Source organism: Salvia splendens, chromosome 13 (assembly GCF_004379255.2).
Source record: "Salvia splendens isolate huo1 chromosome 13, SspV2, whole genome shotgun sequence".
Lineage (NCBI taxonomy): Eukaryota > Viridiplantae > Streptophyta > Magnoliopsida > Lamiales > Lamiaceae > Salvia > Salvia splendens.
In genome coordinates, this window is record NC_056044.1 from 30,746,898 (window position 1) to 30,772,397 (window position 25,500).

At 40.9% G+C, this 25,500-nt stretch overlaps 3 protein-coding genes across 4 annotated transcripts; 2 read left to right on the forward strand and 1 right to left on the reverse strand.

The window, feature by feature from the left end:
* Positions 1 to 823: 823 nt before the first annotated feature.
* Positions 824 to 7,399, forward strand: LOC121761944. Of its 2 annotated transcripts, none has more exons than XM_042157656.1 (8): positions 824 to 979; positions 1,573 to 2,841; positions 3,309 to 4,641; positions 4,845 to 5,124; positions 5,470 to 5,577; positions 5,656 to 5,934; positions 6,104 to 6,247; positions 6,757 to 7,399. In XM_042157656.1, the coding sequence occupies exons 2-8, from the start codon at positions 1,632 to 1,634 to the stop codon at positions 6,943 to 6,945; spliced, it is 3,543 nt and encodes a 1,180-aa protein (XP_042013590.1). In that variant the 5' UTR covers positions 824 to 979; positions 1,573 to 1,631; the 3' UTR covers positions 6,946 to 7,399. The 2 variants fall into 2 exon arrangements, with proteins under 2 accessions (XP_042013590.1, XP_042013592.1); XM_042157658.1 differs by lacking the exon at positions 824 to 979 and adding an exon at positions 1,039 to 1,172.
* Positions 7,400 to 8,546: 1,147 nt separating this feature from the next.
* Positions 8,547 to 14,809, forward strand: LOC121762452 (nuclear exosome regulator NRDE2-like). Its single transcript, XM_042158335.1, has 10 exons — positions 8,547 to 9,073; positions 9,402 to 10,146; positions 10,448 to 11,069; positions 11,372 to 11,540; positions 11,630 to 11,990; positions 12,364 to 12,474; positions 12,973 to 13,324; positions 13,459 to 13,684; positions 13,779 to 14,000; positions 14,340 to 14,809. Exons 1-10 carry the CDS (start codon positions 8,559 to 8,561, stop codon positions 14,491 to 14,493), a joined length of 3,477 nt encoding a protein of 1,158 aa, XP_042014269.1. The 5' UTR covers positions 8,547 to 8,558; the 3' UTR covers positions 14,494 to 14,809.
* Positions 14,810 to 22,671: 7,862 nt separating this feature from the next.
* On the reverse strand, positions 22,672 to 24,852 carry LOC121761039 (vignain-like). Its single transcript, XM_042156624.1, has 4 exons — positions 24,387 to 24,852; positions 23,951 to 24,186; positions 23,340 to 23,480; positions 22,672 to 23,042 (listed from the first exon to the last, which is right to left on the reverse strand). The coding sequence occupies exons 1-4, from the start codon at positions 24,826 to 24,828 to the stop codon at positions 22,770 to 22,772; spliced, it is 1,092 nt and encodes a 363-aa protein (XP_042012558.1). The 5' UTR covers positions 24,829 to 24,852; the 3' UTR covers positions 22,672 to 22,769.
* Positions 24,853 to 25,500: the final 648 nt, after the last annotated feature.

Here is a 25,500-nt window from a genome sequence, read left to right on the forward strand (position 1 = left end):
TATGATGCCAATTGCCAAACCACATTTTCCACCCAAAAGGTCTAGCTAATAAAACATACGAGTACATCTATAAATAATATAGCTTGCCCATTTGATTACCTTTGTAAGTCATACCTATCATTATCAAGAACATAATATTATTGGAATATTATATTCTAGTACCCACTTGAGCCCAATCCTCAACCAATTATATTCAAGATAAAATAAGAGTAAAAAGTAAAAAAAAAATATTATTCACACAGGCCCTACCTTTTTTAGCTGAGTCAAAAATCGAATGTATGTTTCCACATAAATTTAATGTGACATGCCATATAAGATACTAGTATAAGTAACCTATCCATCATATGGGTTTTCTTTTATATGCTATTCATTAATCTGTCACACCCAATTTTACATCATGTGCAAGTGTATTTATGTATGAGTCAGTCACTTATTACAAAATACTAGTATATTATTTATGTTGCCCATATTGATTTTATAAATTAGGTAAATGTCATTTATATGATGAATTTATAATGCTACATACCCATTAAACCTGACATTGTTCAATTTCTTTTACTCACATTCTAAAAAACTAAACGGTACAAAAACTTTAAATAAAGTATTTTTATTATCCAATCACATCCCAAGGCAGGAAAATTTGCAGGCCTTTGTAATGTTAGTATTTTTATAATATTAAAAAATATTTAATTTCCGATCTAACCACACCATGCCCCACAAACCCAACCCTGTAACGTCTAAAATAATGAAAAAAAAGAAAAGAAAATAAATATCTACATGATTTATTTTCTCCTCAGAAGTTTAAACTCAAATTATGAATTTTATATTCGAATTAACATATTCATGATAATGTAAGTATTGCTTACTCAGAAAAGTGAAGAAGTGTTTGAAAATTTGTTTACTCAGATTTCTAAATAAGTTTTGAGCGATGGATTCAATACCACCATTTTTGGCTTCTCGAATAGCATCTCGTCGATCTGTAAGCTTATTTCGCCACTCATTTTAATTCGAATTCGAATTCTCCCCCATTTTGCTCTTGATTCGTTGGGACAACATTCCCGTCCAAGGGGAGTGTTCGTCCTTTCTAGGGTTTCGTTAAAGCGCAGATCTTTATGAAATATCGCTTAGGTTTTGGTGTTCAATCCCAAGGAAATTCACTACTTGTAGCTCGGGTATTGTGAATGTTGATAGAGTTTGCGTGTTGGGATCCATTAAAAATGTCATACTTTTGATAGTAGTATTTTTTATGAATCTATTCTTAGCTCGGTTATTGTGGTTTTAGTTTGAATTTCCCCTTTTTGGTTTTGATTTTGTAAGTTTTTGGTTGTAAAGATATGGTGAGAAATGTCATGTTTTTTATGAATCTATTCTTAGCTCTGCTTTAGGAGTGTGGTTTTAGTTTGAATTTTCCCTTTTTGGGTTTTGCTTTTGTAAGGTTCTGGTTGTAAGCTATGGTGAAAATATGAAACTTCTGTATCTGGTTTGTTGTTTATGTCTTTTTGATAGAGTAGGGAGCTGAAGGTTCAGTTTGAATAACGGGTTTCTGCTTTATTCGTTTATCTCATTTTTCAGGTTTAGGCTCGTAGAGTTTTGAGTACTTGGTCTGGATTGCTCGGAGTGTGTATTTTCGGATGGCTGATTCAGGTTCTGTAGATGTTATACTGGAGTTTCTGAAAAGGAACAAATTTACTAAGGCAGAGGCTGCATTGCGAAGCGAATTGGGTAACAGACCTGACTTGGTTGGGCTTCTTCAGAAGCTTATGCTTGATGATAAGGAGTCAGGTACATTGGGAAAAGAAGTGAACGGGGGTGTTTCTGGAGAAGAAGATAAAAGCACAAAAAGTAGTAGTAGACATGGTGGGGAAAGTCTTAAGGTTTCATTTACCCCGACTATTGTTGAGGCATCTAAGGAGCTAATTGTGAAAGAGGTAGATAGTGGAACTGGAAGAAATGGGTCAGATAACAAGTGGAAAAATGCTGGCACTATCGTCAAGCAGGGCAAGTTTGGTGAGAATATTGCAGGAAGCGAGAAGAACTTCGTCTTCTCTAATGGTTTGGATGATACCGTGCTTGATTTGTATTCGTGGAAATATGGTACAGGCAATGGTCCAGTTGGCAGCGCTGATGAAAGCAATTTTTTGGGTTTCCAGGTTCCTGGAAATGCTAAGATAAATTCAGCTGAGAATCTCAATAGTGGTCAAGTTCACCGCAAATCTGGGGATAATGCCAGTGTTTCTGGTGAAAAGAGAATCACTTGGCCTGGTAGTGTTAGTAGTGTCAGTACAGATTTGACGTATGAGAAGAATAATGATCATAAGGAATTTGATCAACAAAGAGTGTCAAGTATCAAATGCTCGAAGGATGATCTTGTTGATAATCACTGGTCCAGAAGCGATGCATCTGATCATCCTACGGCTGAGCTCCGAAAACAGTGTCCTGAGAAAACTGTTTTCCCATCTTCCGGAGGAGATACATCTACCAGTTATGATAGTGCTATTGCTGTTATTGATAAACAGGAGGGTAAAAGGAAAGCAGAGGTCAATAACGTTAGAGCAGTAAAGGAACAAGTAGATGAGGTGGGTAGAGCTCCTTTCTTTGGGAAGAATCAGGGAGCCGAGCCCAAAGAATTTGGTCCATTAGAATTTCATATTGTACCCGAGAACCAAAGGGAAGAGTTACCAAGGCTACCACCTGTGAGACTCAAGTCAGAAGATAAGCCTTTCAATATTCACTGGGAGGAGAAATATGAACGTGATGCACCAAAGATCTTGGAAACTGACAATGCCTTTCTTATTGGCTCATTTCTGGATGTACCTATTGGCCAAGAAATTAATACTATAGGTTTGTATGAATACTTTAGAATGTTTTCTTTCCACAAAATGCGCAACTCTCGCAGACCTGCTAATATAGAATATAGATATAAACAAGAACATCATGGAATCACTCAAATTGGTTACACATACTGATATTTTTGAATTGTGAATTGTTCAACCTTGTGAATATACTGAATGTGTGATATAGAGCCACTCACTATTACTTGCTAGATTGCTTTTGTGGAACTTGTGCACAGACCCACTCGAGAGAACAGTTTGGTTTGCTTAACCTCATGCTTAAGTACATTGGCAGAGAGGAACATGGATTATATGGAATAATGATGAATTTTATTTAATCTCCTTCACTTTCCAGTTTGTTTCTTTTTTCAATTTGCTTATAATGATTTTTCTTCTAATCCTTCCATTTAGCTATTTATCCTTTATGACTGCTCTAGTTATTTATTGCATTTCTATTTGCATAATGATGATTCACAGGAAAGAGGCTAGGAGGAGGCAGTTGGTTGTCTGTGAGTCAGGGTATCACCGAGGATACTTCTGACCTGGTTTCTGGTCTTGCAACTATCGGTGATGGAATGAGTGAATCCTTAGACCACCCTAATGAATATTGGGACTCCGATGAATATGAAGATGATGATGATGTTGGCTATATGAGACAACCTATTGAAGATGAGACCTGGTTTCTGGCTCATGAAATCGACTACCCAAGTGACAATGAGAAGGGGACAGGGCATGGGAGTGTTCCAGACCCTCAAGAAAGGAGTCAGAACAAAAATGATGAAGACGATCAGTCATTTGCTGAGGAGGATTCTTACTTCTCTGGGGAAAGGTATATCCAGTCGAAAACTGTTAATGCTATTGTACCTGCAGAGGACCCTATTGGGCTGTCCGCCACTGAGCTGTACAGGAGAGACACAGATCATGATTTGATTAGGCAATATGATGGACAGTTGATGGATGAGGAGGAGCTCAAGCTGATGCGATCGGAACCTGTTTGGCAGGGTTTTGTTAGTCAGACAAATGAACTGATTATGTTAGGGGATGGAAAGGTTATGGATGAACTGGGAAGGCTTCACGAAGATATCTGCATGGATGATAATCAACATGGTTCGGTTAGATCTATTGGTGTAGGAATCAACAGTGATGCTGCTGATATAGGCAGCGAAGTGCAAGAAACTTTGGTTGGAGGCAGCAGTGAAGGTGATGTAGAATACTTTCAGAATCATGATGTTGGTGTTCAAGGGTCTAGACACTCACAACATGACTCGGATGAGAATACTGGGGAAAGATCTAGGAAAGACAATAACAGATCAAAGACTCATAATACTGAGAAACATATGATGAGTAATGATATAGCAAAGAATCAAAGAGATGGACCTTTCTCATTTCCTCCTCCTAGAGATGGACAGTTTGTGCAGAAATGCTCAGGCAAAGCTTTGTGGTCAAATCATAGTAAGACCATTTTGGGGGATGAAGCTTATGGCCATGGCATGGTGAATGATGACATGCTTGCATCATGGAGGCCGAAAAGTAATGACTCGTCGCCAACTAAGAGTTCAAGGGATGAGCATGCTAATGCTGGGGAATCAGCAAATTCAAGCCCATCATCTCTTTCAAATTATGGTTACAGTGATAGGGAACTTGTAAAGAAAGAAGCCGATGCAAAAACAACAGGTGTAACAGAAGAGGATCCAGTGGCTTCCCTTGAGGATGAAGAAGCTGCTGCTGTTGAAGAGCAAGTAAAGCAAATTAAAGCACAAGAGGAGGAATTTGAGACCTTCGAGTTGAAAATTGTCCACAGGAAAAACAGGCATGTATATTGTCCATATTTTTTTCACATCATCCTGTGAATAGTTTGGTTCAACAGTTTTTAGATTTTGTGATACTTCTATGGGACTGGGGCTGTAACGGCTGTGTAGATTTCACATCACCCCCACTTTTATTGCTTTACTACTCCTAGCTGTGGTATTAGAAATGGCTTCCTCAATTTTGCTTCTGTTTTTGTTTGTTTAGGACTGGCTTTGAGGAGGACAAGAATTTTCATGTTGTTTTGAACTCAGTCATTGCTGGTCGTTATCATGTCACTGAGTATCTTGGATCAGCTGCATTCAGCAAAGCTATTCAGGCACATGACCTGCACACTGGCATGGATGTGTGTGTGAAAATTATAAAGAACAACAAAGATTTCTTTGATCAGAGCCTTGATGAAATAAAGCTGCTCAAGTATGTAAATAAACACGATCCCGGTGACAAGTATCATCTTCTTCGGTTGTATGATTACTTCTACTATAGAGTAAGTGAGCAATTCGTCCATCGATTTGATTGGCACAGATTGTTCAGCATTAAATGCTGTTAGCACTTAGCTTCATTCCTCCTGGCTTGCTTCTCATTTAGTATGCATTGCTTTAGACAACATTGTATTAATCTTATTATCTTATAGAGGCTATATCAACACTATGCACAACTTGATTGAATCAAATGCAATTTTCAATTTCAGCTCAGAGTTAATTAATGAGTAGTGGCATAATTAGATGTTAGCTTCGGATATAAGTAATACGAGCTTGTGAGTTGTGATCATCAATCATAGTTTGGTCTGTGAGTGAAAAGGGACACTACTGACAATTATTCATATATGCAGGAGCATCTATTGATTGTTTGTGAATTGCTCAAAGCAAACCTGTATGAGTTCCATAAATTTAACCGGGAATCGGGGGGAGAAGTATACTTTACAATGCCAAGACTACAGGTTATATGTCCTAAATTCGTTATGTTATTGCTTGCTTATTATAATATTTGTTGCTGACTAGAATTTCGATTGCTGCAGTCAATCACGATTCAGTGTTTGGAAGCTCTTCAATTCTTACACAGTCTTGGCCTCATACATTGTGACCTGAAACCTGAGAATATATTGGTCAAAAGTTACAGTAGATGTGAGATTAAGGTTATCGATCTAGGAAGTAGCTGCTTTGAGACCGACCATCTTTGTTCTTACGTTCAGTCTAGGTCATACCGAGCTCCAGAGGTCATTTTGGGACTCCCATATGGAAAAAAGATTGATGTTTGGTCCCTCGGTTGCATCTTGGCAGAACTTTGCACAGGCAATGTAAGTTTTGCTGTTAACTACTTGTTGAGTATTTTATTATGTAGTTGAATTACTCTTTGAATAACCATTCAACATAGGCTTCTATATATAAATAGTTTCTTCTTCCTCTGTTTTCGATGTTATTACTCATGAACTCTGTATATTCAACGCAATGTTTTTTCCTCTATAGGTACTCTTTCAAAATGACTCTCCTGCCACCTTACTTGCTCGAGTTATCGGGATCATAGGCTCTATTGAGCAAGGGATACTTGCCAAAGGACGCGACACATACAAATATTTCACCAAAAATCACATGCTTTATGAAAGGAACCAGGTACCTCATGTTACTCTCCACCCCATTTTATGTGCATTTCACGTTGTAGTGATGCATAACGAAATAAAATGGTTTCTTCCCTGACCTATCAGTTACTCAACTCCAGATCTCACTCTAAAACTGTGGTCGAATCAAATAACAACGTGATGGCATTACCACTAAATGCAAAATTACATCTTTCTCTACTTAGATGCATTCACAGCTAATATCATATCTTGCCACGAGAGAGATCAAATTAGCCCTCTTCTTATTTTTAGCACGTTATTTCACTGCACTGAACTTATCAAATTACTGAATTCACTGTGAAACCTAACCTGGGTTTGAATCATGGACGAAGTAAAAATTTCATTTTCTTAGTGCAGTAAACTTCACAGCAAATTCGGTTATTTTGTACGTGTGGTACAGTGGACTTATCTTGCTACTCGACGTATAAACTGTATGCGTGCATTACTACGTTTGCGCGATCCATCTACAGAAAATGATGCATTAGCTCCTCTTTTTTCCTGCAGGATAGTAACAGACTAGAATACTTGATACCCAAAAAGTCATCCTTGCGGCATAGACTGCCAATGGGCGACCAAGGCTTCATCGACTTCGTTGCTCACCTGCTCGAAGTGAACCCAGACAAGAGACCTTCTGCATCCGAGGCTCTGAAACACCCTTGGTTACAGTACCCTTACGAACCCATCTCTTCATGAGAACGGAGGTTAGTCTTTGATCAGTCGCGTCTCCAAATTATTCCCACAAATGCTGGCCCTCTGCCCCCGTTGATACAAATCATTCTTCAATGTGGCTGCAACGTCGGAGCACCTGCTCAATATTAGAAGGTGTGATCGGTTTTAACCGATGATCGAATCTTCCCCTACCCTTTGCCAAAAAATGTATCTGATTATTACAAAAACAGAATGTTGTCTTGCACACGAAGTGTATTGATAGGATCGATCCTCTGTTGTTCTCTTCTTTTCTTTTTTTTGGCCTTTGCATTTTGTGTTTGTGGGCAGGAAAAGGAAGTGACCACTCTTGTAAATGGTGTGTGATTATTCTTTTAGGTAATTTAGTTATAATAGCTTGTGAGAAATAGTATCTTATCCAATTTTGATTGTTGTACCACTTTGATTAATCATCGATATTAGCCCAATCTTCTCATATTAATTTTTTTTGTGATTCTTAATCATTGTAGTGGTGCATAAATTTGATTTTTCAGTCCCTTTTCTCAATCCTTACTGATTTGTTTTATTGTTTTTGTTTGGGTATATCAAAACTTAATAGTAGTAGGATACAATGGTGAAGTTTGAGTTTATTTAAGTGAATTGTCATTTAAACATATATTTTCGTTTATTTTTGGTCAATTTTATAATTTTTTCAATTGTCCCATAATGGTTAAATTCGGAATAATATGACCGAATCAATATAATACGATAACAAAGCGACATTATTTTTGATAAAACGATATCACTATATTGCGAGTGTTAATTGAAATATGCCTATGTATCCAAAAAGACGTAGTTTTGTTGTTATATTATATTTGATTTTTGCTTTTATGGGATAATAATTGCGAAAGATTGAAAGACGGTAATTTTATACTTTAATATAAAAAATTATGGGACTGACAAAAATCAAACTAAAATTATAATTTAAATGATAATTATCTATTTGTTTAATAATCTTATCAGTTAAAGTATATTTAATCTTATATTTTATCAACTATTAACTGGTCTAATTTAATTTTATGTTATGACAAGTATGGGTGAGCATTCAGATTTCATATCAAATTTTTGGTCAATCTGATCCAATCTAAAAATTCCAAATGTTATGAAAAATGAATCCGATCTGATTAGAATTGTCCAAACATCCAAAATCTGCTTCGATCCTCTTCGAAATTCCAAAATTGCATATCAAAATCCAAAAACTAAACACTAAAAATCTGAAAAATTTAAAAATCCAAACAAGGGGTGAATTTGTAATTACAGAAAATAAAGTAGTAACACCAATATATATGTGCCCCAAATTAAAAAGTACTACCTCCGTCCCCCAAAATTCGTCCCGGTTTGATCGGGCACGGGTTTTAAGGAATGTAATGGAAAGTGGATTGAAAAAGTTAGTGGAATGTGGGCTTGACTTTTATATATTAGTTTTATAATAAAATGTGAGTAGGAATGAGTTAGTGGAATGTGGGGTCCACTACCAAAAATGGTAAAAGTGAAATGGGACAAATTTTGGGGGACGGACGAAAAAGGAAAGTTGGGACAAATTTTCAGGGACGGAGGGAGTAGTACCTAAAATTATTTCAGAAGCTTTATTGAATTTGGATATGGCGGAAGAGGAGCAAACTACCAAAACGACGCCGCTCTTCGCTGCTTTCGGCGGCGAATCGCTCCCCTCCGCCGCTGATAGTAGTAGCGACAAAGCCACAGCGCAATGGCTGCAGAACTCCAGCTTCAACACCGACCTCTCCGTCATAAATGACGCCGTTAGCAAATACAAACTCACCTACGACGAGGAATCGGAGGAAGAAGAAGAAGACGACAACGCGGAAGGAATTGATGCCAGGAAACGGCCACTGCAGTACGATATGGTGCCTTCGGAGGCCAGCGCTTCTTCCGACGAAGAGCGCGGGAGGAAGAGTAAAAAGAAGAAGAAAAGGAGAAAGGGGGAATCGAGCGGATCGCGTGCGTCGTTTAGCTATGCGGCAAAACTATCCTCTAATTCGAGGAAACCGGGTGTTGAGAAATGGGCGGCGTCTTCTTCTTCTACTGCTAATGAGAAAGAGTACTACTTTGATTCCCGGGGAGACCGCGACAATTTAGCCTTTGGTAGCATCTACAGGTTAATTGAGCTACCCTTCGCTTGATTTTGTGCATTTCTAGTGTTTGATGCATTATTTTGGGGGATTTTTCATTATTGGCTGCTGCTTGTACCCTATATCTCTGTATTTGCATGTCTATAAAAGAGAGTGTTTTGATTGTATAAGTGTATGATCATGTTTTAGAGCTTTGAATTAGTACAGTTTTATCACTCACAGAGTTATTGAAGATAGGTTTATTAGAGTTCATGTTCTTTCTTTGAGTTTCTATGCGGATTAAGGTCTTTATTTTGGAAAATGATACTGTTTACATTTCCGGACTAATTATAAGTGTGCGATGATGAAATGCAGAATGGATGTTGCTCGTTACAAGCTTTGCAATTCTAAGAAACTCTGTGAACAGAACTTTATCCAGTGGAATAAAAGAACTCGTCGGCTGGAGGGGGATAATGACGTTGATGCGTTGGATAATAGACTTAGGTCTGGGGGGCGCTATTGGTCGGCGAAATATGCTGCTATTGAGCGTCATAAGGACTTGAAACGGATGCGGGTTCTTGCTCCTAGAAGCAACATGAAGAGCTCGGTTGCTGATTATATCCCTTTAGTTGATGAAGGTTCAGACAGTGGACTGGCATCGAGTGCCGAAGTTGTTCAAGAGTCCTGGGAAGATGAGGTCTTGCGGAGAACAAAGGAGTTCAGTAAGATGACGAGGGAACATCCACAGGATGAGAGCCTATGGTTGGCATTTGCGAAGTTTCAAGACAAGGTGGCAAGTAAGCAGTCTCACAAAGGTGCTCGTCTTCAGATCCTCGAGAAGAAAATCAGTATTCTGGAGAAAGCAACTGAGATTAATCCAGAAAGTGAAGATTTACTTATTTCTCTTATGAAAGCTTATCAGAGCAGAGATAGCACTGATGTGTTGATTAGGAGATGGGAGAAGATACTTACATCTAATTCTGGAAGTTGCAAGCTGTGGAAAGAATTTTTACGGGTTCTCGGGGGTGAATTTTCCAGATTCAAGGTTTCCGAGCTAAGGAAAATGTATGCGAATGCTATCCAAGCCTTGGCTGGTGCTTGCATAAAGCAGCAGAGGCAGGTTCTCACTTTAAAGATCCATACTTTTTTCCTTTGCTTGTATTAATAGAGTTAAAACAGAATTACTAGCAGAATACATAAGTAGAGGAAAAAAGCACGTCACAGACTCACATATTTAACACTAGTAGTGAAAGTTTAGATTTATTTGGCGTAGACGGCCATTAATTTTAGCATGAACTAGTTCCAAAGCTCATGTTTCTTTCTCTTGCTAGTCATAATGCATTGGATTGAGTAGCTTATTTTCCTTATTTAGTTATGATTTCTGAAATATTGATCCAGCCTCCTCCTTGTGCTGGATGCAGGCTCATCCATCTGACAGTGCAACATCAATTGATCCGGCTATTATTCAACTGGAGCTCAGTTTGGTTGATGTTTTCATTGGTCTTTGTCGCCTCGAATGGCAGGCAGGTTACCAAGAACTGGCAACTGCTTTATTTCAGGCGGAGCTTGAGTATAGTTTGTTTTCTCCATTTGTTCTCTCGGAACAAAGTAAGCAAAGACTGTTTCAGCACTTTTGGAGTAGTAATGGTGCCAGAATCGGGGAAGATGGAGCCCTTGGATGGTTAACATGGATAGAGAAGGAGGAAGAACAGAGGCAAATGCTTATTCGTGAGGAGGAGGCCTCAGATGCAGTTGAGGAAGGTGGTTGGACAGGTTGGTTTGACCCATCATCTGAGACTACAGAAATTGAATTGCCAGGAACTACTACTGAGGAGCAGAAGGTTGGTGAGGAATTGAATGATGAATCTGACACAAATGATGTTGATCAGAAGGATGATGTTGAATCTCTGCTTAAGGCACTTGGCATTGATGCCGCTGCTGAAGCTGATATAACGATTAAAGATACAGAAACATGGACTAAATGGTCAAAGGCAGAAATGACAAGAGATTTTGATCATTGGATGCCTCTTCGTGCAAATTCAGGTTTGTCTCCATTCATGTGCTGTTTCTCCATCAATCATACTTATGGTTATTGGTTACGTAAACTGAAAACTTAAGTTATTGATTGGACCCAAATGAGATGGTCGAGTTGTATGATTAGTTAAGTTAACCTGCAATTTATATTAATGACCATGTCCTTGCCTTCTCAATCCATTACAAATGATCCTGAGGTCTTTTCTTTTTTACGCTTACTGCAGCATTTCTCCCTGTAGTTTTAATGTCATATATTTTGAGTTTATCTACAATTTTGTGGTGAAAATGACTTGGCTAAATTGGCCAAACAGATCAGGTTTCTCATGATGTTGTCACTGCTGAAGCCGAAGATGAACAAATTTTGAGCATAATAATGTATGAAGATGTGAGTGATTACCTGTTCTCACTCAAGTCCGAGGAAGCTCGATTTTCTCTTGTGTCCCAGTTTATAGATTTCTTTGAGGGGAGGATAGCTCAGTGGTAGGTATTATGGCAATTATGATACCTATACGATACAATATCAACTGCTGTTTTCTTTTGTTCCCTGACCACACCACTCATGTTCACAGGACTTGCACAAACAGTTCAAGTTGGGTTGCAAGGACACTTAGTTTGGAAAGTCCCCCATATTCTCTTCTAGAGGATCTAGGAAAAGTGCATGATGTTCTGGTGAGGAAGTCGACCAACCTAAGAAGTTGTAGCTTGGAGCTACTTTTAGAAAGTTCAGATGACTCAAATATGAGGACTAATATGATGAAATTTCTCCGAAATGCTATCTTACTTTGTTTGAAAGTGTTCCCACAAAACTACATCTTGGAGGAAGCTGCTCTTGTTGCTGAGGAGTTATCAAACACAAGGATGAATTCAACTAGTTATTCTGTGACACCATGTCGAGCTCTGGCAAAGACTTTACTGAAAAATAATAGGCAGGTATGTGTTATACATGTGTAATTTGACCTCGAGTTCATGAGAACCGGAAATCCTTTTTCCTTACGACCATCCCCAGTCAATGTTAATCTCACGTAGACATGCTGCTTAGTCTTTTTAGATACTTATTGGAGAGAATGTCGTTTACTTTAGAGATCCACTGCAGGTTAAAAGCATATGATTTTACATGTGTTTAAAAAGGATCTACTATGCACTCTCACCTTCTCAAGTGGATCTAAACTCTAAAGATTCTATCAAGATTTACACTTGATTAGATAACCATCGCCTATTTAATCTGTTGTCAAACTCAACCAAAATTGGCCTGGAAGTGGAATTGATGTTATATACTAACTTTTTATGCGCTTCTTTATTATAGGATGTATTGCTATGTGGAGTTTATGCTAAAAGAGAAGCTTTCTATGGGAATATTGAGCATTCCAGGAAGATTTTTGACATGGCCTTATCATCGGTTGAGGGGCTTCCACCGGTATGTATTAATCCACAGTTCGGTTATGTTGTTACAGTTTGGACTAGAGTTGTCATGTTGTAGGCTGTATGCTCTGAAAAGTTTACATTTCTTCTAACAAATATATTTTGCTATTATATTGAGTTTGAGGCAGTAACTGAACAGGCTGTGGATTTTTGTCCTCTTTTCTCTTACCATGATTTACCAACCTTTTCAGTTATCCTGCAATTATTTTCTAATGCCTGCATCTCTTTTCCATGGCTAAAGCTAAAATATTCTCTTATTTTATGTTCGGGTTTGTTGCTATTGTGGATTTTAAAAAACTTGGGATAGTAAGACAGTAAAGTTCTCGAAAATATTACGAATTCCACCAGAATCAACAAAACTGTTTCAAGATGTTCAGAAGGACGATGTTATTATTATTTTTATTTTCCATGGTCACTCCATGTATGCTGTAATCCTACCCATTTTGGATCCATGTAAAGCTGAAACCTAATGTGTTTGTGCTTAACCAAACAGGAACTTCGGTCAAATGCATCTCTGTTGTACTTCTGGTATGCAGAAGTTGAGCTTGCGAACAATTCTTCCGAAAGTTCTGACTCCTCGTCCCGTGCAATACATATCTTATCTTGCTTAGGCAATGGAGCAAAATATACTCCATTTAAAGGACAACTGTCAAGTGTCCAACAACTTAGAGCCCGCCAGGGGTTCAAAGATCGTATAAGAGTGTTGAGTTCAACATGGGCACATGGTGTCACAGATGATCATTCTGCTGCTCTTATCTGTTCAGCAGCTTTATTTGAAGAGTTGACATCTGGATGGGCATGTGCGTTGGAAATCCTGGAAAACTCTTTTACAATGGTGCTTCCAGGTGAATATGCTTCTTCTGTATGTATTTTATGGGGGTAACAAACCTCAACAATTGGCTTCTTTTTTCCATATGCATTGTTTTAAAGAGAATCCCTCGGAGTTTGTATTATAATTGCAATCATTTTCTTACTGCAGAGAGGAGGAGAAACAGCAGGCAACTTGAATTCTTGTTTACCTATTATGTGAGGATGCTTGACAGAAATCACATGGAACTTAAGCTTTCAGGAATATGGGAATCTATTGTGAAAGGATTGCAGTTATATCCTTTTAGCCCGCAACTTCACTATGCTTTAGTTGAAATCAGCCATCTCTACACATCACCCAATAAATTGCGGTGGACTTTTGACGATCATTGCCGAAAGTATAACTCACTTTTCATCATTTGCTAAGTATTCTTATTCTCTAGTTCGTTGTTTCTTGAGAAGGATCTAATTACTGAATTGATCAAAAATCAGAACCCCATCTACCATCACATGGCTCTACGCATTGGCCTTTGAGCTGAGTACCGGAGGCTCCCAGCATAGAATACGCGGACTTTTTGAAAGGGCATTGGAGGATGACAAATTGCACAGTTCAGTGATTCTCTGGCGTTGTTTCATCGAATACGAGAGGAGTGTAGCATGCAATACTCCGGGAGCTAAAAGAGTGTTCTTTCGTGCAATACATGCATGCCCCTGGTATGACTTCTCTGACAATAGTAAAAATACTTTGTGTATCGACTATCAAGGAGAATATACCTTTCAAATTAGCTGGAATTATTGAGGATCAGGAAATTAGGAGTAATAGAATTTTGACCAAGACTTGCACCAGATATATACATGGTATTTATAATTGTAGTTACTGAAGAAAATATCAGGCAAGATCTTACAACTTTGGGATATAATGAAATTACTGTTGTCGGTTTTTGAATGTTGTTTGCGACTACCTGAAATTGCTTGATCCTTTGCAAAGGCTGTGTATTTGCTATTCAAGAGTTTCCCACTATTTTGACGCGTGACCTTTCTTCCAACTTCCAGGTCGAAAAAGCTGTGGCTTGATGGTTTTCTCAAACTGAACTCAGTATTGTCTGTGAAAGAGCTGTCGGACCTCCAAGAAGTCATGCGAGAAAAGGAACTCAATCTGAGGACTGATATATACGAGATTCTATTGCAAGATGAGATGGAGGCTTAGCCCTGTTAACTCTCGTTGTCTGATGCTGCTGTTTCTTCGTCTTGAACCACCCATACACCACGTGCTATCAAGCTCTCGTTGTCACTGCTGTTTCTTTTCCTTGGACTACTCACACACTGCGTGTTGATAGATTAAGGTGAAGCTAAGCTAATGGCTGAATGATCAGAGATAGTAGGATGTTGGAAAAGTGGTCAATAAAAGGTATGGTTACTGTTCTACTAAAAAAAGAAAAAGAAAAGAAAATTGATGGCTACTGAAAATATGAATATTTGTTCTACTCCATTACTTTAACAGAATTTGATAGCTGTTGTGATGACTTTCTTTTCTCAATGCACACAATACATTAAACTAACCTTTTATTGCCATATGAGCCACATTTCCATAAAAATAAAAATAAAAAATAAAAATATTTCGGCCTTGTAGTTTTTTATTACGTTGTGTAAAAAACAAATATAAAAATAAAAATTGAATCTTTTCCGCATATGGGCCACATTTCCATATGCTTATAATTTTTGTATTATAAGTTTTTACCAAACTTTGATTTTATATAAGAATACTATGATTTAAAAACTAAGTATATATTTAAATACATGACCTTTCAAGTATTCTTATTATTTTAACCACTATGAATTGTCTCCTATAGTGCATACTTGAAATGTCTACGTGATTTATTCGTCGAAAATTGATAACCATGGAACATTGAAATATAGATCAATAATAAAATCTCTGTATTCGAAGTCATGATTTTAATTCCATATATAAAATCAGAATATAAATATATTCATTAGCATAATAAATGAAAGGGGCAAAAGTAATTACAAAAATTTTGCAAAATACTCCAAGGAATTTAAGATATTTGACCGCCCATGCACGTGACAGTAAAACGGGACCAGATTCATAATTCTCCCACTTCGAAAATAAGTAGAATTAAATGATAAGATTTGGTGACTTTAAATCAATTAAAATTAAAAAAGTCTCACTCATTCAATCAGCAATGGCCTCGACCAACCCGGCGCCGCTTGAAGCGGATCCGGGTCTGGAGGGCGTTGGAAGTGGGCTACTCGCAGAGCCACGTCCACGACCCGCTGGTTTGCACCGGATCCACCAACCACGCTGAAGTGGTTCGGATCCATTTCGACCCGAATGTTACGTGTATTCTGGGGGGAACATGATCCGACTTCTCTCAATAGTCACCTATTATTTTATTATTTCTATTTGTATCTAATAGCCAATAGCAGTAGTATATATTTTTTGTTATCTGTTTTTAGGTTGAATTTCGTTTTATGTTTGTTTAATTGATTTGTTTTGGTATAGCTATGTAAAATTATAAATACTTAATTATATCCTCAACTTTAGCTTCATATCTATACATATCATTCCTTTGTTGGGTTAATCATTGCTAAAATCACAAACTATAACAGATTATTTTCAATGAATTTAAGTATTCAAAACTACAGAGGCTATTCGTTGCTAAACTATGTCATTTTGGTGAATTCAATTGCCACGTGAATTCAATTTTGTTAGGTTAGTTTTAATTTCACCATAATTCTAAACCTAAACCGTAGGAAATTGACAACAAATTAAAATCAAAGTTTAGATTTTTTGATCACCTTTTAAGTTCATCATTCTTTTCAAATATCAGAATTCGACCTTATTAGTTCGTGATTTTATCCACCGATAGCCATTCATTTATTAGATTGCTCAAAATTTCCAGTTAATTTGTCTTCAAGAAACATACATCGAATCCAATGGTATACCTATGAAAATTATCTAAAAATTGTGACTCAAGGCTATTAAGTGAACAACATAATTACTATAGGCTGTTTTTATAATGTTAATAATTTAAGAATAAAACTATGTATAAGTATACTTGTATGAAGTTCTAGGTAGGATGATTGGACGAGAAATTTGAAATTTTACAAGAAATTGATGTATACAATCATATATAGACTAAATGTGGCTTTTTAAGGTTTGGACAATTTTGTTGTATGATTCACAACAACATTAACTAACACAATTACTATATTATCTAATGTTGCAGGGAAATGATGTTGGGACACAGTATATGATACGGAGAGGTTCCGTATCTGGGCGCCGGCGACGAGAAGACCAGAGGGGGAGGATCGTTCGCGGAGTCTTCCTCCGTCGAGCAGCCGCCGACCGCTAGGGTTTTCGCGTTGGAGTTTATGTAACTTGCGGAGAAAATAAAGGGACGATAAAAAAAAGGTAAATTCTGATATATTGATAATGATTTCAATGTACAGAACCCCTATATATATCTAAGGACCCTAGGTTTGGTTCGACTCGATCAATTCCGGGAAAGAACCAACAAGAAAACCCGAAACGGAGCTTATAATTACGCTCGACTCTAAAAGGCAATTATTTTAATAGTTAGCAAAAATATTAATGAAAGTCTTAAGCAATAACAATTAATAAGGAAACGTTAAACGTAATCATCCAACTTCGCCGGACGTCTTGATATCCGCTTCGGAAGTTCCGGCGACGATTCCCTTGAGCTTGACCCCTCTGACTCCTCAGCGCTTGCATCCTCCTCACCCTCGTCTGACTCTCGGTGCGCTTCCTCCTGCCCTTTAGCCGTCTCTCTTGATGTGCTACTCACCGTGCTTGTATCAACTCCCCCCCGGATAAGAAACTCCTTGTCCTCAAGGAGGTAGGCAAAACGGGACCGAATAGTGTCCAATGGCTCCCAAGAAGATGCGACTGAAGGGTCCCCCGACCACTCCACCAATACCTGTTCCACCGCTTTCCCATCGTGGAGAGCGACTCGACGATCCAACACCCTTATCGGCTTTCCAACCGGCCGAGCTCCCAGAAATTCCTCCGGTAAAACAGAGTCAGAGGCTGCCGAACCCCCCTCGACGAAAGGACGAAGTAGAGACACATGAAATACGTTATGAATCCTTGCACCCGGCGGCAATGCAAGACGATATGCCACGGACCCAATTTTTTCGGTGATGACAAAAGGCCCATAGAAACGCTTGGCTAGCTTAGCCGACAGAGGGCGAGCTACCGAGTGTTGACGATACTGTTGTAACTTGAGGAGAACTCTATCTCCCACCTCAAACTGAACATCCCTGCGGTGCTGATTCGCGGTGTCCCGCATCCGCTGCTGCGCCCTCTCTAAATTTTTGCGCAAGTCCACCAGAAGAGCGCCACGCTGCTGTATTAAATCTGCCACAGCCGGCTCTGTCCGGATTCACCCCGCCGTCGGCTGAACAGCCACCAAAGGAGGTGGTTCGCGACCATAGAGAGCCTTGAACGGAGACATTCCCAAACCCTCGTGATGGTAGCAATTCAGGGCCAACTCCGCCCACGGTAAAAAATTCGCCCATTTCGATGGTCGGTCCCCTGCGAACACCCGCAAGTATTGCTCCAATCCTCTGTTGCGAACCTCGGTCTGACCATCCGATTGCGGGTGGTAGGCGGTGGAATAGTGAAGCTTCGTCCCACTTAGCTCGAGCATGTTCTTCCAAGCGTCACTAAGGAAAATAGGGTCTCTATCGGAAACCAAAGTCAACGGAAAACCATGATGCTTGACCACTGTCTCAATGAACAAACGTGCCACCCGCATAGCATCGAAGCGAGCAGGAAGTGGAGCAAAATGAGCATATTTCGAAAGACGGTCCACCGTCACCATGATAGTAGTGTAGCCCCGCAAGGGCGGTAATCCCACGATAAAATCCATAGAGACATCTTCCCAAACCTGGGAGGGAATAGGTAACGGCTGTAGCAACCCGGCGGGTTTCTGTGTAGAATATTTGGTCGTTTGGCACTCCACACACGATGCAACAAATTGTTTAACGTCACGGCGCATGCCACTCCAGCAGAAATGAGCCGAGAGCCTCCGAAGGGTTCTCTCAAAACCCGGGTGACCTGCTTGCGGAGTGCTATGGTGCTCATGTAAAAGGGCCTCACGCAGAGGTGAATCCTTGCTCACGAATATCCGTCGCCCACAATAAATCAGCCCGTCCGAGAAAGCAAATTTTGGTGCCGCCGTACCCGCCACAATCGCTCGCTGCAGCTCCTGTAAGTCCGGGGCAGCCGCTGTTTCCTTACGCAGCAAGGTCAGAATGTCGGGCCCCGGCTGGGCGACACTCATCAGCAACTCCCCGTCGGCCATTGCCTCCTCATCGCGGCGCGAAAGCGCATCCGCAACCTTATTAGATGCTCCACATTTATATTCAATAGAGAATTTGAAACCCATTAATTTCCGGACATACAAATGTTGCTCCGGGGTCTGAATTACCTGCTGCAGAAGCTCCCTAAGGCTCTTTTGGTCGCTGCGAATCACGAACTCGCGACCCAACAAATACTGGCGCCACTTTTGTACGGCCTCGACAATAGCATAAAGCTCCTTATGGTATGTGGATGCACTCCTTTTCCTGGGACCCAATTTCTTACTGAAAAAAGCGATTGGGTGGCCATCTTGCATAAGCACCGCTCCAATGCCGAAATTCGACGCGTCAGTCTCCAAATAAAATGTCTTAGAGAAATCCGGTAAACGCAAGACGGGGGCTGCCGTCATAGCACGTTTAAGTGCCTCAAAACTGTCCAAAGCGGCCTGGGTCCAGCAGAAAGAATCCTTCTTTAGTAAATCCGTCAGGGGGGCAGCGATGACGGCGTATTGCGCAATGAAGCGGCGATAGTATCCCGTCAACCCCAAGAAGCCCCGAAGTTGTTTGACTGTAGTCGGAACCGGCCACGCTACCATGGCATCAAGCTTTGCCGGGTCGGCCTTAATAACTCCCTCCGAAATCAAGTGTCCTAAATAATCCACTGTAGTGCAGCAAAATATGCATTTGGACATCTTAACAAAAAATTGCTGTTTATCCAGAATCGCCAATACCTGAGCTAGGTGAGAGGCGTGGGTTTCCAAAGTGGGGCTGTAGACGAGGATGTCGTCGAAAAATACAATAACAAACCTCCGCAGCCACTGTTGGAAAATACAATTCATCGCCGATTGGAAGGTGGATGGCACGTTGGTAAGTCCGAACGGCATCACCAAGAATTCAAAGTGACCGTCATGAGTGCGAAAAGCGGTTTTGTAGGTGTCCGCCTCGTGCATCCTGATCTGATGATAGCCCGAACGGAGATCTAATTTTGTGAAAAACCGGGCTGCACCCAACTCATCAAATAACTCGTCCGCAGTTGGAATCGGAAAATGATCCGGAACGGTGGCCTTGTTCAAGGCACGGTAGTCGATGCAGAAGCGGAAGGTACCATCCTTTTTGCGAACTAAGAGAACCGGTGATGAGAAAGGGCTGTGACTGCGCTGAATCACCCCCTGTTCCAACATGTCCCGGACCTGTCTCTCAATTTCATTCTTCTGAAAATATGGGTAGCGGTACGGACGAACTTTCACTGGCTTGGAATTCGGCAGAAGGTGGATGCGATGGTCAAACTGGCGGGCCGGTGGAAGGCCAACCGGAACACTAAAAACTGTTGCATGTTCTTGTAGCACATCGCGGATTTGTGGAGGTAAATCGGGAGGGAAAACTGCATCATTCGCGGCAGGGTCAGCTGACGGAGGCAGCTGGACTACCTCGTACATTTCGAACAATGACACCCGGGACACAAAAGATGTCAAGGACCGGAGAGAGATCTGACGCGGGCCAGGGTTTGCGCTCGTGAGAACCACCAACTCATTGCCTCTAGTAAATTCCATTGATTTCTTGACAAAATCAGTAGTCACACGCCCCAACGACTCGAGCCATTCCATACCCAATATCACCTCTGGGCCATGAATCGGCAAAATGTGGAGGTCAATAAGAAACTCCGTGCCCTGCATGATCAACTCGGTGGCCCTGGAGATGTGGGAACACAACAATGATTCCCCATTCCCAACATATACTCGAAACGGCTTCACCGCTGTGAGCGGAAGGTGGAGCTTCTCGGCCACGCGGGGGTGGAGAAAATCATGCGAGCTGCCCGTGTCGACTAGCACCTGCACCGGCTCCGTCCCGATCGTGCCCGCCAAGGTCAGAGATTTCGATCTCCTCGTGCCGTCCATCGAGTGAAGATGTGACAGATCCGCCGCAATAACTTCATTAGAAAATCCCTCGGCATTATCTTCAAGCGGGTCATCCTCGTTATCCTCGACTCCCATGTAGGCGAGGAATCGATGCTTGCATACGTGTCCAGTCACCCACTTTTCCGGACAATAGTAGCAGAGGCCAGACGAGAGCGTTCTGCCTTCTGAGCCGCCGAAAGCCGAATGATAGGCGTCTTGGAGCCCTCTGAACGGGGCACGTGCTGCCCTGGGCGTCCCGAAACAGCCGGCGATGCCTGGCTTGGGGTCGCTACTGGTGGCGCTGAACCAACTGGGTGCGAGTCACGCGGGGGCCAAGGGCGGCGCTGCGCAACCTGGGGTGCGGGGCTGAGGTCCGGCCGACAGGCAGCTAGCTGAGCAGCCAGGGCGAAAGCACTTGCCAATGTGGCTGGCTGGTGTAACAACACCTCGTCTTGCAAGGGTTGCTTCAGACCCGCCACATACAAATCCAGAAGAACATGATCAGGCACCCCAACAGCGTTATTTTGCAATTTTTCAAAGGCCAGCTGGTAATCATAAACCGTACCCGTTTGGACGAGTTTCTTCAGGAGTCCCACATGCCTCGTGTAGCATTGAGGGTCGAAGCGGCGGCGAACGTCATCCAGGAACTCATACCAAGTGACATACTCGTTGCTAGCACAATAATTCCAGATCCAATCTGCCACCACGGGCTCAAATAACATAATAACGTAGTGGAGGCGTTGCGCCTCTGGGGTTCCCATATGATCGAAGTAGAATTGAACCCCACGGATCCAGTTATTCACCTCTGTTCCGTCAAATCGAGGGGGATCCATTTTTACCCTTGTGTGGGGATGCGAATCCGAATTTGGTTGCCCAAACTGAGGGCGTGCATTGGGTGGGCCCCAACAAGACAAGGGATTCACCGTAGGTGGACGTCGCAGCTGTGTGCGCTCCGGAGTACGGCCAAAGGCTGAGTCGGCGTGGTGCCTAGAAACTGTGGTGGATACCCCCACAGAGTCCGAGAAACCCGACAGTGGAAGGGAGAATGGGCCTGCAGCAGATGTAAAGGGCCCTAGGGTTTGTGGTAATGAGGCGTGTGTTGCGAAGGTAAATGGCGCTGTCTGTGGGTGGTACGACGCAGCGGGAAAGGAAGGTCTCACTGAAGGAGTCGGGGTGAAAGTGAACAGAGGGAACGGACTTGTACTCAGCGGCGGAGGGCGGTCCGTGAAAGGCGGGGCTGGTAGTGGCCGCGTCGGGAGTACTTGGTCTCCCACATCGAATTGCGATCGCATCTCATTCACCACTGCCGTGAGATGTTCCAGTTGTAACATAATCGCCGTCAACGACGGTTGGCTGGCAGTCGGTGCGTCGGCTGTGCAGTTGAAATCCCAACCATCTCCAAGCAATCGGACGCAGAACTCTGTGAAGCCATTGAAATTGATGTAGGGAGTATGAGAACCAAAGAAAGCACCAGATGATACGGAGAGGTTCCGTATCTGGGCGCCGGCGACGAGAAGACCAGAGGGGGAGGATCGTTCGAGGAGTCTTCCTCCGTCGAGCAGCCGCCGACCGCTAGGGTTTTCGCGTTGGAGTTTATGTAACTTGCGGAGAAAATAAAGGGACGATAAAAAAAAAGTAAATTCTGATATATTGATAATGATTTCAATGTACAGAACCCCTATATATATCTAAGGACCCTAGGTTTGGTTCGACTCGATCAATTCCAGGAAAGAACCAACAAGAAAACCCGAAACGGAGCTTATAATTACGCTCGACTCTAAAAGGCAATTATTTTAATAGTTTGCAAAAATATTAATGAAAGTCTTAAGCAATAACAATTAATAAGGAAACGTTAAACGTAATCATCCAACTTCGCCGGACGTCTTGATATCCGCTTCGGAAGTTCCGGTGACGATTCCCTTGAGCTTGACCCCTCTGACTCCTCAGCGCTTGCATCCTCCTCACCCTCGTCTGACTCTCGGTGCGCTTCCTCCTGCCCTTTAGCCGTCTCTCTTGATGTGCTACTCACCGTGCTTGTATCAGTATAGGTCAGGTATATACTACTACAACCAAGAACAAGCAAAACTAGCCCAAGAATCACTAGAAGCAAAGCAGAATGAGGTGGAGAAGAAGATAGTGACTTAAACTACACAATAACAATACATAGAAATCAATCTGTGTGGCATCACCAAATAATTTCTTATCTAACAATACAACAACCGTCGATGGCAAATGCAAAATCAAACTACAGTTCATCCTTATTCGTCGTCGATTCATCCTCATCGTCACCGGGATTGTTTGATGATTTTTTGATGGGATAAGATGCCTCCATCGCAATGCCACACTGTCCATGTTTTTTAGCAATCCCGCGTTGCATTCTAACGTAACCCTTTTCGCCCCAATCGGCTCCCCACGAGTTCCTCACGATCCAGTATTTTGTCCCATCGAGGGTCGTGCCGTACCCAACAAGCGCCACCCCGTGGTCTAGGTCAGTGCCACATTCCCCTGCATATACACCCTGCCACATTAAAATGAAAAAAATTAGTTAAGTTTGGAATTATACTATTCCATTAAATCTGACTAGAGATGTCAATCGGGTCATTTCAATTTTGAAGACCAATAAATATGACACTAGGCCATCTCAACGTAAGAAGATTAAATCAAATTGATTTTCTTAGAGACGGCTAACTTGGTCCTAATTATTACTTGAGACCAAGTTAGTCAGGTTGATGAGGTCATACCAAATTTGATAGCTCTAATCATAGTGAATTTATAAAAAAATTGACCATGTTGTGTGGATTATGATTGGAACTACCTCTGAGTAAAACTGGAAATCACGGCCTCCGGCTTCAATTGCCACCGAGACCGGCTGGTTAACTACCGCTTTCAATAGTGCATCTTCGTTGTTCACGGGTACATTTTCGTGTCCATCTATGGATACTACCGGAGCATTCACCTGTAGTAAATAAAGGAACAAGATTAAGTATAAAGAAAAATATAAATTGCTCTCTTTAGTGTTGTTAAAATCACGCTTGGCCTCTTGGGGCGTGGCTACTATCGCCCCGAGGTGGCTGGGCCAACTAGGGGCGCAGGTGTGGCGCCCCCATTTAGTCATTTATGCCTCTGCACTTATGCCTCTTTAAAATCTCCACTCTCTTTAATTCATTTAATTTAATTCTCACTTATGGTGCTTAACTGCTCCATTTATATCCATAACAACACCATGCACATAAAAAGAGTCCTAAAAGGATGCGATATGACATGACTATAGTGGTAGGTTTGTAATAAAAATGTTAAATAAGCAAGTGAGAGTATGATAATAATATGTTGCATGACAATTCCTATAAATGAAACGAAACTATTTTGTTGAATGATAAAGTACATAGTAAATTTGAATAGAAATTAGAAGTGACTGTTTATTTTTACCTTTTTCTTGTCACATTTCCCATCTTTAGCCGTGTAGGGATAGATACTCTCTGTTGTTAATCCTCCATTTTTTTGAATGAAATCAAAAGCGGCTTCCATTAGCCCTCCATTGCACCCTTGGTTCTCGTCGATGTCGCAATCAACGAGCTCTTGTTCGGACAAAGACACTAATTTCTTCGTCTTGATGTAATTTATCCCCTCAACCGCAACAACAGTCGAAAACGCCCAACAACTACCTGTTTTCTCATAAGCACACGGGCGGCGGCAGAAAAAAAATTCTTATAGAAGCTAAATTTTCTAAATTTTAAGTTTGAGATTTTAAAAAGACAATTTTCTTATTATTTAATCCGATGATGAAAATATTATATAATAATAAAAAAATGTTTGGTAGCGGCTTAAGCCCCTCTTGGCATATTCAAGGGAATAAATGTCTTACCACAATTTCCTTGATCTTTGACTGCGGTGACAGCGCCTTTCTTCCTCCAATCAACAGAGGTCGGAGCATCATGTACGTCCTCGTACATGAAGCTTCCATTCGCATGTGGGGCCCCTTGGAACATTCGATTATGGCTCACCTTCGAACCGGCATAGACGCTCTTGAACTCGTGGTTGGTCATGTCGGCGAACTTGTTGAGTTTGAGCTTGTAGGGCTTGTCCATCTTGTTGAAATCGTTGATGTAATGGGCATTGGCCTTGAAAACGTTGTAGCGCTTTTGTTTGTCGTGGATGCTCCTCGACACGGTGTGGTGGCTCCACCACCGCTCGTACAGGTCCCACAACCGCTCCTCGGTCTCCAGCTCGGCCTCGTGGAAGTCAAAACACTCCACGAGACCGATGATCACGAGGAGCAAGAGTGTTGCTAAGAAGAATTTGTTCATTTTCTTTTCAAGAATGTGATGGGATTTTTGTGATGAGAAATTGTGTTTTAGTTAGGGGTTGAAATTCTCCTTTTATAGAGCAACATTGGTCTATTGTGTGATGGGATAAACAACTTTTTTTTTGGATGCTTTTAGCTTTTAATAACAGAATTTTATTATATCAAAAAATACCTGAAATTTGTTATCATGAAATGTGGAGGTGGAGAAGTCAGAAAAGGGAAAAGATAGATTTAAGAAATCAATTTCATGGCAATACATTTCTGGTTTTATTTTCATTTTTGATATTGATTATTTTGTGGACTAATTTAACTGAAGAGTGTACACATGAAGCTCCATCTAATTAAGGTTTATCTAAATGAGATTTTTATTACTAGATGGTAGTTTTCAACCATCGAATTATTGTTGTGTGCATTTGAAGAACACCTTAACTTTTGCTAGTAAGTTTGTCAGTGTCAAATTATTATATATCTCATACTATAAAACTAACAATTGAAATAAGAGACACCTTTAATTTATATCATGAACAACTTTGCAGTATAATTCATATGCTTCGTGCAACTATTTTTTTAATCACTTTGATCTCTTATGGTTTAGCTTATTAAATTGTAAGTTATATTTCATCAATTTAATTAGGTTCTACAAAAATTTACTAACATTTACTTGCAATTTTTT

Coding starts and splice junctions, on each gene's coding strand:
- LOC121761944 (XM_042157656.1), top strand. CDS start 1,632: ATGGCTGATTCAGGTTCTGTAGATGTTATACTGGAGTTTCTGAAAAGG. Junction 5,578..5,655: donor TTACAATGCCAAGACTACAG/GTTATATGTCCT, acceptor CGATTGCTGCAG/TCAATCACGATTCAGTGTTT. Junction 5,935..6,103: donor CAGAACTTTGCACAGGCAAT/GTAAGTTTTGCT, acceptor TTTCCTCTATAG/GTACTCTTTCAAAATGACTC.
- LOC121762452 (XM_042158335.1), top strand. CDS start 8,559: ATGGCGGAAGAGGAGCAAACTACCAAAACGACGCCGCTCTTCGCTGCT. Junction 11,541..11,629: donor GAGGGGAGGATAGCTCAGTG/GTAGGTATTATG, acceptor TCATGTTCACAG/GACTTGCACAAACAGTTCAA. Junction 11,991..12,363: donor TACTGAAAAATAATAGGCAG/GTATGTGTTATA, acceptor TCTTTATTATAG/GATGTATTGCTATGTGGAGT.
- LOC121761039 (XM_042156624.1), bottom strand. CDS start 24,828: ATGAACAAATTCTTCTTAGCAACACTCTTGCTCCTCGTGATCATCGGT. Junction 23,481..23,950: donor GGAAATGTGACAAGAAAAAG/GTAAAAATAAAC, acceptor TATTTACTACAG/GTGAATGCTCCGGTAGTATC. Junction 23,043..23,339: donor ATTTCCAGTTTTACTCAGAG/GTAGTTCCAATC, acceptor TTAATGTGGCAG/GGTGTATATGCAGGGGAATG.